Source organism: Poecilia reticulata, linkage group LG9, assembly GCF_000633615.1.
Source record: "Poecilia reticulata strain Guanapo linkage group LG9, Guppy_female_1.0+MT, whole genome shotgun sequence".
Taxonomy (NCBI): domain Eukaryota; kingdom Metazoa; phylum Chordata; class Actinopteri; order Cyprinodontiformes; family Poeciliidae; genus Poecilia; species Poecilia reticulata.
This window is the reverse complement of record NC_024339.1, coordinates 27,705,366-27,719,836: the sequence shown is the minus strand read 5'-3', so window position 1 is coordinate 27,719,836 and position 14,471 is coordinate 27,705,366. Positions and strand designations below refer to the sequence as shown.

Genomic DNA, 14,471 nt, shown 5'->3' with positions numbered 1-14,471 from the left:
CTACATTTCTACACTTAAACAGTTTTCTAAAGTGGATTTTCAATTGAAGCAGGAGATAATAACTAAAGGAAGACCAACACCGGAGCTGAAAGTTTTGCTTCGAGACAGCTTCATGATTCTCAAACGGAGTAGAAAAGACATGCCGAGGATAGACGTGGCTTTGGATGAACGGATATTTTTGTGCGGAATTAGCGGTGCATGGATTTCATTGATACGTAAAGGTAAGACATCAATAAGATGTTTTTGTTTAGTTTTTTAATGAAATGTGCGTTTTGTGGGCTACAGTTCATGACTAAATAATTCAGTAAAGTAGAAGCGGTAGCTAATCTACCACAGCAATTCTTTATTAATAAAACATGAAGCCTAAAACGTACTACAACAGACTAAATGTTCTGTTCTGTGTGCAAAATTCTTGAATGTTTTTTGGTGTTAAATCCTAAAACATAAAGTGTCATTGTTGTCAGTTGCTATGGCAACGAGTCTGCGTAGCTTGGCGAATACAGATCACTTTGCTGCGGATCATAGCACGAAATTAATACCTACATTTTTAAATTTCGCTGAGTTAACGCGGCTTTGGATGATAGGTAAAAGATTAGTCTTTTTGCCCCCCAGCGTGTTGTGGATGCGCGAAATTTCCGTAGGTCCAAAAACATGCATGGTGTCTAAAACATAAGTCAGTGCCTCACCAGCAATGAACCTCACCGCACGTCACTGTTGCTAATTATAAAACAGATTTTAAATAGAAATTTTATTCATCTAGTAAAAAAAGCTACCCAAAACAACCTGGCCCTATGTGAAAGAAGTACCTACTCCCCTTGTTAAACCATCAATCAATCAAAATACCACAAAACTTAATGAGCTATGCCTAAGCCCAACTGACTGACCTGTACAATAAAAAAGCAAAAAAATATTACAACTAGTAGCAAAAAGAACAAAAAAAGTTTGTCTCCTTAATGATATAAAAAGTCTAAAAGACTGATTAGACAAAAGTAGAAAACTATAAGTCGTGTAATTCCATTACATCTGGTGTGAAACAGCGTTTCAGGAAAGGACAATCCTACCTAAGCTAATGGTGGCAGCAGTGCGAAAAAGTTTTGGACTGCTTTAGCACCTGGACAAATTATTGTTACAATAATGAATTCTGCTCTCAATCAGAAAGTTTGGAAAGTCTGTAACCTTAGTCTGTATCCATAATCTCAAAGGGATTATAAAATACTGTGATATGTTACACTGAATGGTTCTAACAAACAAAATGAATGGTGTAGTCAAAGTATGGACTTTAAATGTTGATGTGTTACCTGTAAAACAACCCTGCAAATAAGAGAGGGCCACAGCAATGACAAAGACACATTGGCAGATTTGTAACCACTTGATGTCCGTTGTAGCAACACATTAGGATTAGGATGGAAATAGTTTCCTCCTTAATAGATTAAATAATAATATGAAATCTGCATTTGCATTTATTTAGGTAATCCTTGATAAAATGTATACAATGATTTTAAAGGTACAAAAACAAGCAAAAAACAATACAAAGTTGTAAAGTGCAAACCATTTTTTTACAGCAGTCCATATGGATAAGGTAAACTGAACTGAAGGTCTTTATTTTTTTTATCGTAATTATGCACATTATGTTTTAAAATCTACAACTGAAACATTTGTCATATACTGGATTTGTGACAGTCTCTGAATGATCTATCCAACTACGCAGATTGCATGCAGTGGGCATCTGCATCTAGAACTGGAAATAATCTACATTCTGCCTGAAAGTTTGCATGTTCCTCTTTCAGGTAACTTGAGAACTCCATCAAAGTCATCAAAAGGCAAATATTTAAAATGCCGTGTACCTCTGTTCATTTAGTCTATGAGGCGGACTGTGTCACAGCATTTCCTAAAATATCAATTTGAAATAGTTGTCATCCTGCCTTAAGTATTAATGCTTGGTCTCTAGTTTTCTTTTAGTCTCTGTGAATACATGAGGCAATAACACCTCAACGTCATTGTTTTGTTTGGGGTTGTTTTCGGACCAAATGAGCTATAAGAAAATGGCAAAACAAACACACTATTAGCAGATGAGGCTTTCTGTTCTGTGCCGTGATTGTAAACCTTGGAGACGAAATGTGTGAACACCAACAATCTGTCAATGGAGCTAAGGTTCAGTGGTGGACAATCCATGTGCAAAATGGATGTCTCGTGCTCCGTGATCCACCCTTTCACAATTTTTTGCCCAGTGAATCCTGGCATTGTCATCTTGGAATAAGCTCATGCCATCAGGGAAGAAAACCCTCCACTGATTAAATAACTTGTATTCAGAGAGTCATCTGATCTCATTCTTTGGCCACATGATGTTGTTGAACCTAAACCTCACCCAACTGAAGCAACCCCAGATAGCAGCACCGCCCCCACAGGCTTGTACAGAAGACACAAGATGGGAGAAATCATTTTCGTCTCCATCTCTTCTTACCCTGAGGCGGGTATGTGTGGACGCATCAGACCACGTAACCTTCTTCCATTGCTCCAGAGTCCAACCCTTAAGCATCCTTGCAAATATAAAACTTTTTATGCCTCGTCGCTTAGTGGTTTGCTTATGACCACACAGTTGTCTCAATCCCTTGAGATCATTTAGCAATGTGCGTACGGAAATATTCTCTTTCACTATGAAGATAACGTCGGCTGGCTTGACCGAAGTGAAAAAGTGACCTTAAGAACTTGTTGACAAACTATATTTAAATGAGTTTGAGCATACAGGTAGTTCTGGTTTGTAATTATCTGATAATATGGCAGCTTCTTGGGGGATATCCGCATTTCTGGAATTATCTTATTCATCATGCTTGTTGTCAAATCTCCCTATACATGTTTTTGACCAACAGCTACATTATGTAGTTTTAAAAAAAATACCACCAACCAATGGCTGATATTAGAGTTTCCGTAACAGTGACTCATATTTCTAAATAAAAGACTAAATAATTTAAACTATACAAACTTTCACTCACCTGCGACCAATACGCAGAGTATCAAAATAGAAAGTGACAACAAAGCCGTCCGCATTGTGTCCGCTGCGTCCACCACCCGGTGAAATGTAAACCAAATCTGTATAATCTAATCTGTCCAGTCCTCTCAACTCAATCCGAAGAGACAAACGAGAGTAGACAGGTTGTAAGATTTACGTCGTGGTTTTGCTTCCGTGTATAAACCCGCTTTTCTTCTACAGCTCCTCCAAAACAGAAAGAGCTGTTTTCCGCCCCCTACTGGTTGAGTGCTGTATTACATGGCAGTTATTTACCATTTATGGTGATTTAGCTAATCATTACCTGTTTCTCATAACTAGCAACAACGGGCTTAATAGAACAGTGACCGTGTTCTCTCTAGGTGTGTTTACACCTAGATCAGTTTGATTAGGCATTCAATCATCTGACCAATCACAGCCTCAGAGTGTAACCTTTTATGAGCAGCAAAGATTGGATCCGGTTGCAGGTCCTGCTGTACCTGCAATTTTTATAGTCAGTCAGAGAAATATTACAAATATGATTCATATTTTTAATTCTTTCCATAGACAAGGCTTTTCATACGCATAACATGTATGTAAGCAATTTGCTAATTGTATTTCCATTTTGGAAAGAATAGAAATTTAGAAAACTGTTTAAAAAAAACAAATATTTTTTATTTTATTTCATAGTAACAGTATAGTCCAAATGAGGATATTTGAGTTGAGTGACAGATGATTACAAGCAAGTGTCCAGTCACTGACAGAGGTCAGCAGGTTCCCTCTCTTTGAGACCACTTCCTGTATATCCTGTAAACACAAGAATATGGAATTGAGTGTTGTTACGGCCCTGGGCCTTGTAGGCTGGCCTCCAGGTGTCTTGTTGGTCTGTCTTTGTGCTCCTCCCCTTTGCAGGTGTCTCTGATCCGTTGAGTACTTGAACCTGGCTGTCTCCATTTTCTGTGTCGCCCTCAGCGTCCACTCTGCCCTTGAGAAATTTTGTTTTCCAGGCCTCAGGTCCCCTCCTTTTGCACTTTTGATTTTGTCTTTGTTTTGGCACTTCAACACTTCCATATGCACTCATACAACACATCCAAGCATTTGCATTACACCACTGATACTGATATCCACAATCCATTGTTGTTTTTGTTAATAAATATTCATTTGTACGCACTATAACTGCAGCAGGGTCTACTGTTTTTGTTACGACACTGAGCCAGTCGTAACAGTGTTGTTAAATTTAAAATACGAAATGTTACTTGAAAGGAGAATTTAAAAATAACAAAATACAACTGCAAGATAACCATACTTTTCCCACTAAGCCCAGTTGCTCCAGAAAACAGATAAGTGTGGAAGAGCTGCAGAGATCCACAGCTCAGGGGAAATAATTTGTAAACATTACATATATTCATCTGAATTCCTAGTGGCAAGAAGAGCAATGTTGTTGAGTTCCTGTTTGCAGTGTGCCCAAAGCAATACTGGGCACACGGAAGAATGTTCTCTGCTCAGATGAGACCAAGAATGAAAATTTACAGAACTCAAAAAGGGTGGTGACAGAATCATGCTGTGAGGATATTTCTTCTTCAGCAGGGACAGGGAGCTGATAAGTTGATGGGATTGTGAATTGAGCTCAATACAAGTGAATCCTGGAAGACTACCGAATGATCAGATGAGGAAGTAAAGAAACGAAGTAGATGTTGACAACTGGGGAGGAGTTTGAATGATGCGAGGCTAATCAGTGGAATGTTGTGCAATTGGATGAGAAACTGAATGGACAAGCTGCAGGAAAATGATAAACAGAGACATTAACACAAAAGGATTTTGCCAAGCCAAGAGTTAGACTAACACTGAAACGATATCCAAATAAGTACTACTAACTGCATATTGAGAAACAAAATGATGCTATACCCAAAAATGATCCACAATAAGTGCACAACAACAGCCTGATGAAGGGTTTGAACACAGTCCTCACATTTGGTGTTGGTCCGTCAAACAATATCTTATCAAAACACATTGAAGCTTGTGGTTGTAATGTGGCGCAATGTTAAAAAGCGCAAGACTTAGAAATACTTTAGCAGGTGGTGTAGACAGCCTACACGATTGTTGCTTCGACGGTAACAAGATTATGATACAACCTTTGGTCAAAGACTGAAACGATTTAAGCTCCTTAAATGTTTATGGTATACTGAAATGATTATTGGCATACCGAGGAATTAAGACATCCCCTTTCCTGGTAAAACTGGTTATAACTGGTTAAAGAGCAGTTTTGGTGGTGTGTGGTCCAAACAGGTATTAGGTGTGCGGAAGGAAGGACATAGCTGTTGCATTTTGTTAAATTTGGTTTGCATATGTTAAAAGAAACACAAATATTTGAACTAAGTCCAGAGCCAGACATGCTACATGTACATCCTCCTTTTGTATATTTGTCCTTCCTTGCTCAGCTGAGCACATAAGGAACATGAGTCAGACTAAACGGACACTGCTGAATTTCCTCCTAAAATACACAGGAAAAACATTTTAAGATAATTCAGGTCTCTGCTGACTGAAGCTGCCTCACATCAAAAGTTTATTTGATAAAGACAAACTTTACATATTAAGTACTTTCATTCCACCAAGAAGTTGTTTTTTCTTCTCATGCAAAATGAAGCAGGCCTTTCTCAAAGTAGTTTCAAGAATAGATTTGATCAACATGCACATTTTAATGAAATGGGATGTTGAAGATTATTTATACTCTTCTAAATAATCAGTGGGAAATTCTTTCCATTCACTTCTTCCAAGACTTTCTACCAGTTACTAAACAGCTGCTTGCAAGTTTCCACTGTTATTTTTGATTGAAACAGCAATCTTACCTCCAGTCAGAGGAAACATGTTGGTCAAATAAAACCTAAATCGGGGAGGAGAAGGATTAAAGCTGTAGGTGTTGATATGTCATGTCATTAGAGGCATTGCTGATATTTAAAGGTGTTGAGTCTGCACATATACAGTTTGTCAGTCTGAGGAAGAGACCAGGAACCTGAGACATTATTTAATTAACCTCTTAACTGTCACCCCAAAAACACTGAAAAGTACGTCAATGAGTCCATGAAGACACTGGAGTCCTGATTGAAAGTGTAATGCAGGAGCTTCAATTAGTGTGGAAATCTACTTTTATGCTCTTTATACACTCACTGTCTGCAAAGAAGCAGTTTAGCTCAAAATGTGAATAAATAAATAAAACAAACTTGGATCAAGATTTTTTCATTCCGTCTGATAAAATGTGTAAAATCAAAGATATTACTTCAAAATTCTAATGAGAACCCTAAGGTAATACTACTACTACTATTACTACTAATAATAATAATAATAATAATAATAATAATAATAATAATAATAATAATAATAATAATTAATAATACAGGAGGTATATTCAATTCATTGATCACTTCTCAGGTTTTAACCCAAATCCATGAAAATTTGTCACTACTGCCATCATGTGGCTGAAAAGTGACATGACTCAGACTGACCTGAAAACGAAGAGGCTGTGTCAATCTTTGGCTCCATCAACAGATGGCAGTATTGATACATTCTGCATATTTTAAAAACTACCAACAGTTCAGCAGATCACAGAACTCTTGCTAATTAAAAAGGTTTCCCAGCAAGTGCAGCTAATATTCTCTGCCAGCCTTGTGTATTTTTTTTATTTTTTTTGTATTCTCAGAAATAAAATAGTACTCATTGATCCCTTCACCTCTCCCTGTGATACCCGTAACAGTGCTGCACCTGAGAGTGCGCAGTGGCTTTAGAGAGGAGATAATGATCTAAATGTTAATTGGAGGTGTTTTACATCTCAGCTGGGTGTTGGGGACCTGTGGGTTGTTGTAATGAATATGTTTTAATTGTGGTACGCTATTTGACATTTGAAAAGTCCAATGATCCCTCTCATTCTTGACACCCATTTGCATTTCCATCTTTAAGGTCAAACGGGTATGAATAATACATTAAGGAGAGTCTTAAGCTCACAGCGAGCCATACCTGTCGTCACAAAGGCACCAGCTGAGTCTTGCTAAGCTCGGTGAATGCTACAGAAACAATCAATTAATATCACTTTAGGAAACCGCATGTGACGCCAGCACCGCATCCTGTTATTAGTGGGACTATAAGGTCATGTAGTCGATAGCAGAAAGAGAATCGAGTCTTTCTGATTACACTCGTGGTTACTGATGTGAGCAGAGGTCTGCATTAATACAGTGCGACTTTCTATGAGCAGCTTCAGGATGTGTGAAATGAAATGGTTAGCCTGGAATAAGTCCGAGATCAAAGCAGAACCTGGGAAAAAAAAAAAAAAAAAAAAAGGCAATCCTGGCAAGAGATTGCTGGACTCTAATGAGCAAAAATTAACATGAATTAAATCTGACCTCGTGCTTACATGGCAGATGTTGAGAGGAGCGGCATCCAGACACATTTAAAATAAATAAATAAAAAAAGATAAACTCAAACCCTGCAGCAGATTTCAATCATCAAATCAAATCGATCATCATTTAGATTTTACAGGTTCCTCTTCGACATGGAGGTCAGATACACGATGAAGTGCTGCACACGGTGCCTCGCAGGGGTATTTCTTACATTTTACGACGTTACAACCACAAACTTTGATGTATTTTACTGGATTTGTTTTATGGGATGTACCAGCAACAAACTGGTGCATAATTGTGACATTGATGCAAGGATTTATTTATTTTATTGTGGCATCCATTTATATTCAGTTCCTTCTATTATGACACCATTAAATTAAATCACCTTTCGGATGTCTACAGTAAAAGGAGTCCATCTGTGTGTAATTCAATCTTTTGTATAAATCCAGCTGTTCTGCGAAAACCCAGCTGGTTTGAAAGAGAACATGAAGGAACAAACGGCATCACGAAGACCAGTGAGCGCAGCAGACAGGCCGGGGTGGAAGTTATGGAGAAATTAAAACACGGTAAGATTATGAAATGATATCCCCAGCTACAAAGTTTTCATGTGGAGTGAGTATGAGACACTTACTAACACATGGCCGTCCACCTGAGCTAAGAGGGTAAGAAGATAATTAATCACAGAAAACAAGCAAAAGGCTTGTGGAAACTCTGGAGGAGCTGCAGAGTGACAATTACACAGAAAATCTAACAAAATAAACTTTTGTGGAAAAGTGTCAAGAAGACATTCTGAGAAAAGAAGTTTTCAACCACATAGTTGCTCAGATGAAACCATACTGAGGTTTTTTTTTGTTTTTGTTTTTTTTACCAAGATGTAAAGTTGACTACAACAAGCTGTAAAAACTAACATTTCACATCACTCTGAGAACTTCATCCCCATGGTGAAACATGGCATCATGCTGTACGGATCCAACAGGGATGGAGGAAGCTGGTCAGAGTTTATAAGAACATGAACGGAGCAAGAGAGAGGGCAATCCTGTAAGAAAAACTGTGAGGGACTGTGTGAAGAACCAAACATAGATAAAGACAAAAGGTGTTCAAAAACAAACAAAAAACTCCAAAGAGAATAATGTAAAAGTTAACAAGTGGTCAAATTACAAAGCAAAACAGATCAAATGATAAATAATCCACATTTGGTCAGTTGGTGTCCTGGTTTTTCCCCATTTTGAAGCCATTTTGTCCAACTCTATGTGTGGTTCCTCGCAGCATGCAAAAGCCTTTAAACTGTGGTGGAAATATATTTTTTTACAACCATGAACATACAGAAAAAACTAAAGAAAAATGTACATGGTAAAACGACCTTTATCCATATCTAACTATGAATTTGCCACATAACTTGAAATTGCTGTCCACTGACATTCAGTCTGATAGTTCAAATAAAAATGCTCACTATTAATTTTAACTGTTTTTATTCATTTATTTATTGCTTTTATTGAAATGCGTGGACAGCTGTTAACAATATAACCCAAACTACTTCCAGCTGTGACCACTACGCTAAAGTTGGTTCTGCAAAGACGAGCGGCGCTGGACAGAACGCAACGCTTTTCAAACTTTCACTTCACAGGTACGTTTTTCATCGTACATGACAATAGTGCACTATTTTGAGTCGGACCGTCATCTAAATGTCTGCAATGTGGCAAATGAAAAATAATTTTTTAAAAAGAGGGTTACGTAAATAATTTCATGTATGTTTACATAAATACTCAATCCCTATGTAAAGTGCATATATATGGAGTAAGAGTTGGGGAAAAAAAACTAAAGGAACAGTCCTGGATGTATGAGGTGGCAGATTTGCTGGCTGTTTTGACACCTTATTACCTGTAATCTTATTGATGGATTGGTGAAAGTGGCTCACGGCAGGCAGCCATGATTTGGGGCTGGAATGATGTAAGGCAGAACGGGGGAAACCAAGTAAAGACTTATTACAGCTAATGATTGTTTAAAGCAGAGCAGAACACGGCTGACAGTTTGGTGTCACCATAGGGGGCTCGACGGCAGAAACACATCCTCAGTCTGCCAGTCAACTGGGTGTTTTAGCAGGAGAAGGAGTTCAAATTGTGACGGAGACCACTCTGTTGCAGATTGTTGTAAAATAAAATAAAAAAGAAAAGAAAAACATAAAATGAGTTTGTTTTGCAACCATAACTAACTTCTGTGATATTTTATATTCTTTCCTGACATTGTAAATGCTGCGTATCAATTATTGCATTGACTCACTTTAGAAGAATAGTATCAGACATTGATTTCGAAAACAAATGTAAAATCAACTTTCATCCAATGCAATGACTTTGGTCAGTCCAGTCATTTCTTTGTTTGCTCTCATCTTTTACTCCCACGCCTTTGTAAATTACCTCCTTCAGCTTCATCTTTCTTGTGGAGTTTGTCCGTGAGTCAGTGACCGCTGGCAGCCCTTCCCCATGACTGTGTAGATCATTTCTCTTTTAATATATTTTTTTAATAATCTAGTGCAATATTAAAATTTTTAAGAGAAACTGGATTTGGGGTTTTATTTAACCGTACAAATGATCAAAATGAACATAAATAAACCCTCAGAGTAAGTCACTGTGAAGTAGATCTGTGCACGAGTTCAACTTTTTCATCTGGATTATTGAAATAAGATGATTTGTAAGTGGTGCTATTCTGGATCGAGATGCATCTGCATATGAAAAGCAATCTTCTGTTTAACAAAAGTGCAGAACTGAATGTTAGAATCAATATTTAGCACATTTTTTATATCTTTCTATGGGCCACATCTTGATTTAACTTTCAGTGAAGTGGGCGGCGGTAGTTGTCAGTGGGCTCGTCTGGGCCTGCTCCCCTTCTGCTCACACGTAATTGGTCCAGCCCTGGCACCAATCATCATCTCCAAAGCCACCAAAAACTGTAACCTACCTTGTGTATTTTTCACTAATTGAAATGCCTAATGAGGTCCCAGGAGTTCCATCCCATTACCTCCGAGTTAATTAAAGCCTCCGCAACGTGCCAAACGGTGAATAAAGATGTTGTAAAAGTGCAGGGAAGAGATGGAGAACCCGAGCAGGGTCTGCAGAGCCGGGGATGGGGCTGACCTGCTTTTTTGTCATTGTTATGGGATCTTATACGCTAAGACGGAGCAGATGTCTATAATTCTTTTATTTGTATTTATTCTGGGCTCGAGATGTTAGTCACTCTGGGTTCTGGCTCTCATTTTCCAGTGCGGTTAGCCTAATTCTGCTTTATTAAACATTTAAACTCCTCGCCACCCTCAGCAAGGTTTTTATAAGGGAGGTTCTGTTTAGGAGCAAAATGACAGGTGTGAGCGCTTGTGGAGGTTTTTCAACGTATGGCTGTGATAAAGTTAAACTGCTGCTCATTAACTCTGCAACTGCAGTTTTTAGTTCATTATTATTATTAACCTTGGTCACTAATATGGCAAAATAAATGCAAACTGCATTCCCGAGTTTAAGAAACCTTAAAAATAAATGTTTCAGGCAGAGCCGGACTAAGATTCTTTGTGGTTCTGGGCAAAACTGTATTTGATGCCTCATTTTTTAAAGACAAACATTGTTTTGTTTTGTTTTTCCTAAGCAAGGTTGAAATATTTAATCCATGTCAGTAACTGTGTCCTTACTTGTAATGGATCAATACTCACCACAAGATAATTTCACAGCTCCTACCATTTTAGATGATTTTAGCAATTTAAGACTCAAACTTAAAATGTTATTTATTACCTGTGGTATTTCATTTAACAGATATTTACATGAAGTTTCAACTGTGTCCAGCCACCTCAACAACTATCAGTCCACTTTATGTCCGGTAAGAGTGGCGTAAGCTTCTGGATCATTACTCAAAAACGCTTTCCTTGTAGACTTTCAGGTCTCAGAGTTTGGAAAAAGTGAGACAGAACAACGTGGAGTCAGGAACAACACGGACGACGTTCAAACTGAGATTTATTGTAAAGCGTCTATGAGAAACTATAGATGTTTAATGTGGAGTTGTGTCCTACTAACATAAACACTTTCAGTTTGAATTGCTTTCGATTACAATTAAGCTGGAATGTGAGGGTCAGCCTGTGACTACCTGTTAGCCTTTCGCCAAACTTTTCTACAAACTCACTGCAGAATGACACCTTTTGGGTTCAGGTAAGGAAACGCTTACTAATAATAACTCAGCAACTCAAAATTGAATCAGTCTATTCTGTTCTTTAGTTCTTTTCCATTCTAAATAAAATAAATGTTTATAGGATCTCAATTAATTTAGGAAACTTAAAACGCGAGATTTCGACCTGTGATTGTGGTTCCTGCCTTAGGAACAAATTTTCCAAAAGAACTGAGTAAGGATGAGTTTGGACATTTAAATTTCTTTTAAGTTATTAGATTTGGCATCTCTCTCTTTTTCCTCCTTCAGCTGTTAGTGTGGTTGTGACCTGAATTTCAACAATGCATCCCTGCATTGTCCTTTATGTAGTTTTTTTTTTCTTCAAGTCATTAAACTGTTTTTGCTGATGTGAGATAAAAAATCCATTCCCTTTTATCTATGCATTTATTTACCTTAATCTGTAAATGTAAACTTTTCTTATATTTGATGAATGTTTTTTATGTTTTGTTTACTCTTATATGTGATTTATTTTATTGTAGTCAACATAAAAAGTACATTTATGTCACTGGAGTTTCCTCTTATAGTTAAGATAGCGAGGCAGCTTCTGGGGGCCCCCTACTGGCTTCAGGCCCTGCACAGCAGCTCACTTTGCTTATGCCTTGGGCTAGCTCTGGTAAAAAGGCAAACAGAGACATTTCTTTTACGAAACCATTTCAAATGTTTATTTAACATGTCAAAGAAGGGGAACACACTCGTGAATTGAGAGAAAAAAAAGGGCTTGCAATTATTGGCCAGGACTAGAACTGAAAACTTCATACTAACATTAATTAGGTTTTGGCTAAAAAGAAAATGTTTTTGTCTCCTTTTTGCTTTTATAAAGAAACTTTATGTACATTGGTTCTTTTATACAAGAGGTTCATTGGATAAATGCATCAAAGAAAACAAAACAAACAAACAAACAAAGAACCCAGTTCTGCAGTAAACTTTACAAAAAATACATTTTGTTTTCATTAAGAGATGTAGAAAAGGAGGCGGTCAAATATTGACCAATAATATTTCTTCCTTTTCATCATTTAGAAAAAAAGTTGTTCTAATACCTATTCTTAAAGGAAAGCAATATACAGCACAAGTAATTAAAAGAAAAGAAAACACATTTTGCAAATTCATTCGGTTGGTTTGGTGACCAGGGAGAGCGGCTGCGACTGGAACAGGGAATGATGGGAGTGGAGGGCCGCCTGATGGAAGGGGGATGGCGGGGAGAGCATGGAGTGGTGCAGGGAGGTGAAGGGGATTGGCCGGGTGAGGATGGGTGTACTCGACTGGCTTCCCAAAGTACCGATGGGGATGGCGATGGAGGGCTGGGAGGAAGAGGAGGAGGAGGAGGATGAGGAGGAGGAGGAGGATGCAGAGCCAGAGGTCTTCCCGGGTACAGAGAAGTGGTGGTGCATTCGTCCCTCCGGTTTGGTGGTGAGCGACAGCGGCTGAGCCTGTTCGGAGTGAGTGGGAGCCGGGGCGGCGGGGGAGGCGAGGGCGGCGGAGGGCGTGGCCGGCGAGTCCAGCATGCTCCCGTGAGACGACGCCGGGCTGTCGCACATCTTTTCTGAGGGCAAGTACTGCACGCACTGTTTCTTGCTCCTTATTGAGAAGTCTGCGACGCGAGGAAACAAAGCAGATTGAGAGAGACCCAAATTATCAACCTCGTTCATTTCGCGTGCCACAAGGCCGCGGCCGACTGAAGCAAATGAGTAATTGTTTAAAAAATGTAAAAAAAAAAAATTATAATAACAAACAAGATGTGAAAGTTTTGAAACGTGACACTTCTCAAATCAACCGGTCACCACATCACAACGAGGCGAGCAAAAGAGGATGTTACGGCTCATTCAGATGGTATGCTTGTATGGTTTAAAAAAAGGAACATGACACAAAATGTACAGGAAAAAAAAAAGTGCACTGAGGGGTGGAGGACTTATGCTTGTTATTTCTGGCCATTTACAGTTGCTGTGCTATAAGACATACCTGCCACTATTAGCACTGAACCTCATAAGCTGCTTGTCAAAGCATAAAAGCAGGAGAAACGTTAGTAAGTGCAACGAAATAAACGAAAATAAACGAACTGATGTTCCGTTTCAGGTCAAACGTGAAGTTTTGCTGCATTACAAATGAAGAACCAGATCCCCTCTCGATTGTTTGGCAAGAAAAGAAAGAAAACAAACACAGGCAGTCAGGAAGAAGAAAGGCCTCTTACCCTCTGGTTTGGAGTCTGGCTTGTTCTCTCTCTTCCTCTTTTTCCGCTTTCCCTGCACAGATACAACAATGCTGTTAAAAACTGTTTCTCGCAGCGGAAGTAAAACCACCTCAACAACTTCGGTTCACGAGATCAAAAGTGCACGTGCTAAAATTAACCTACACAGTCATACGTGCCTGAAACTGCACACATTTTGATACCTTCTCCTACTCAAGCGAGATCAGACGTGGGGGGGGGGGAAATGCGTTACTCACGTAGTTGTCCCGTGCCGACCAGCCGGGATAGAGCTGCGAGTGCAGTTGCCTTTCCTTCCTGGCCAGCTCGTAGTATTTGGCCTGCTCCTCTCTGGACAGCGAGTGCCACTGCAGACAGAGGGGTTGTCAAACACACATGCACACACACACTCGTGAGTCAGGTGGCGGGAGCGAAGGGAACGGATCGAACGCATTGAGCGTTTTTATCGCAGTGTACTTCTAATTGACCGTTTATTGACAAATTAGTACATTAGTTAAATTGTGTGTAGTAATTGATACAGGTGGTGAACATTGAACGCGTAACGAAAAAGGCAAGAAATCCGCAATAATCATAGTGAACCAAACTGGTGGCCTATTCAAAGGGTTTCTTATTGTCAATACATTACGATATGTAAAAGACTCTCAAGACTTTCTCAACCGTACTGCTAGAACACACGCTAAATCATTATATATATATATATATA

At 38.8% G+C, this 14,471-nt stretch overlaps 1 protein-coding gene and 1 long non-coding RNA gene across 4 annotated transcripts in view; both read right to left on the bottom strand.

The window, feature by feature from the left end:
• Positions 1-3,221, bottom strand: part of LOC108166571 (uncharacterized) — a 5,745-nt gene extending 2,524 nt beyond the window's left edge. Inside the window, exon 1 of the long non-coding RNA XR_001776916.1 lies at positions 2,991-3,221. This is a non-coding gene — a long non-coding RNA (uncharacterized LOC108166571). The remainder of the gene's footprint in view (positions 1-2,990) is intronic.
• An 8,990-nt stretch (positions 3,222-12,211) lies between these two features.
• tcf7l1b (transcription factor 7 like 1b) overlaps positions 12,212-14,471 on the bottom strand; it is a 45,868-nt gene continuing 43,608 nt past the window's right edge. For 2 of the 3 annotated variants that reach the window (XM_008419076.2, XM_008419077.2), the window contains exons 10-12: positions 14,008-14,115; positions 13,754-13,805; positions 12,212-13,156 (exon numbers count right to left, since the gene is read on the bottom strand). In XM_008419076.2, the coding sequence (XP_008417298.1) occupies positions 12,672-13,156; positions 13,754-13,805; positions 14,008-14,115 (645 nt within the window). In that variant the 3' untranslated portion in view covers positions 12,212-12,671. Of the gene's footprint in view, positions 13,157-13,524; positions 13,554-13,753; positions 13,806-14,007; positions 14,116-14,471 lie in introns of all 3 variants that reach the window. The other variant, XM_017306871.1, reaches the window with a different exon arrangement.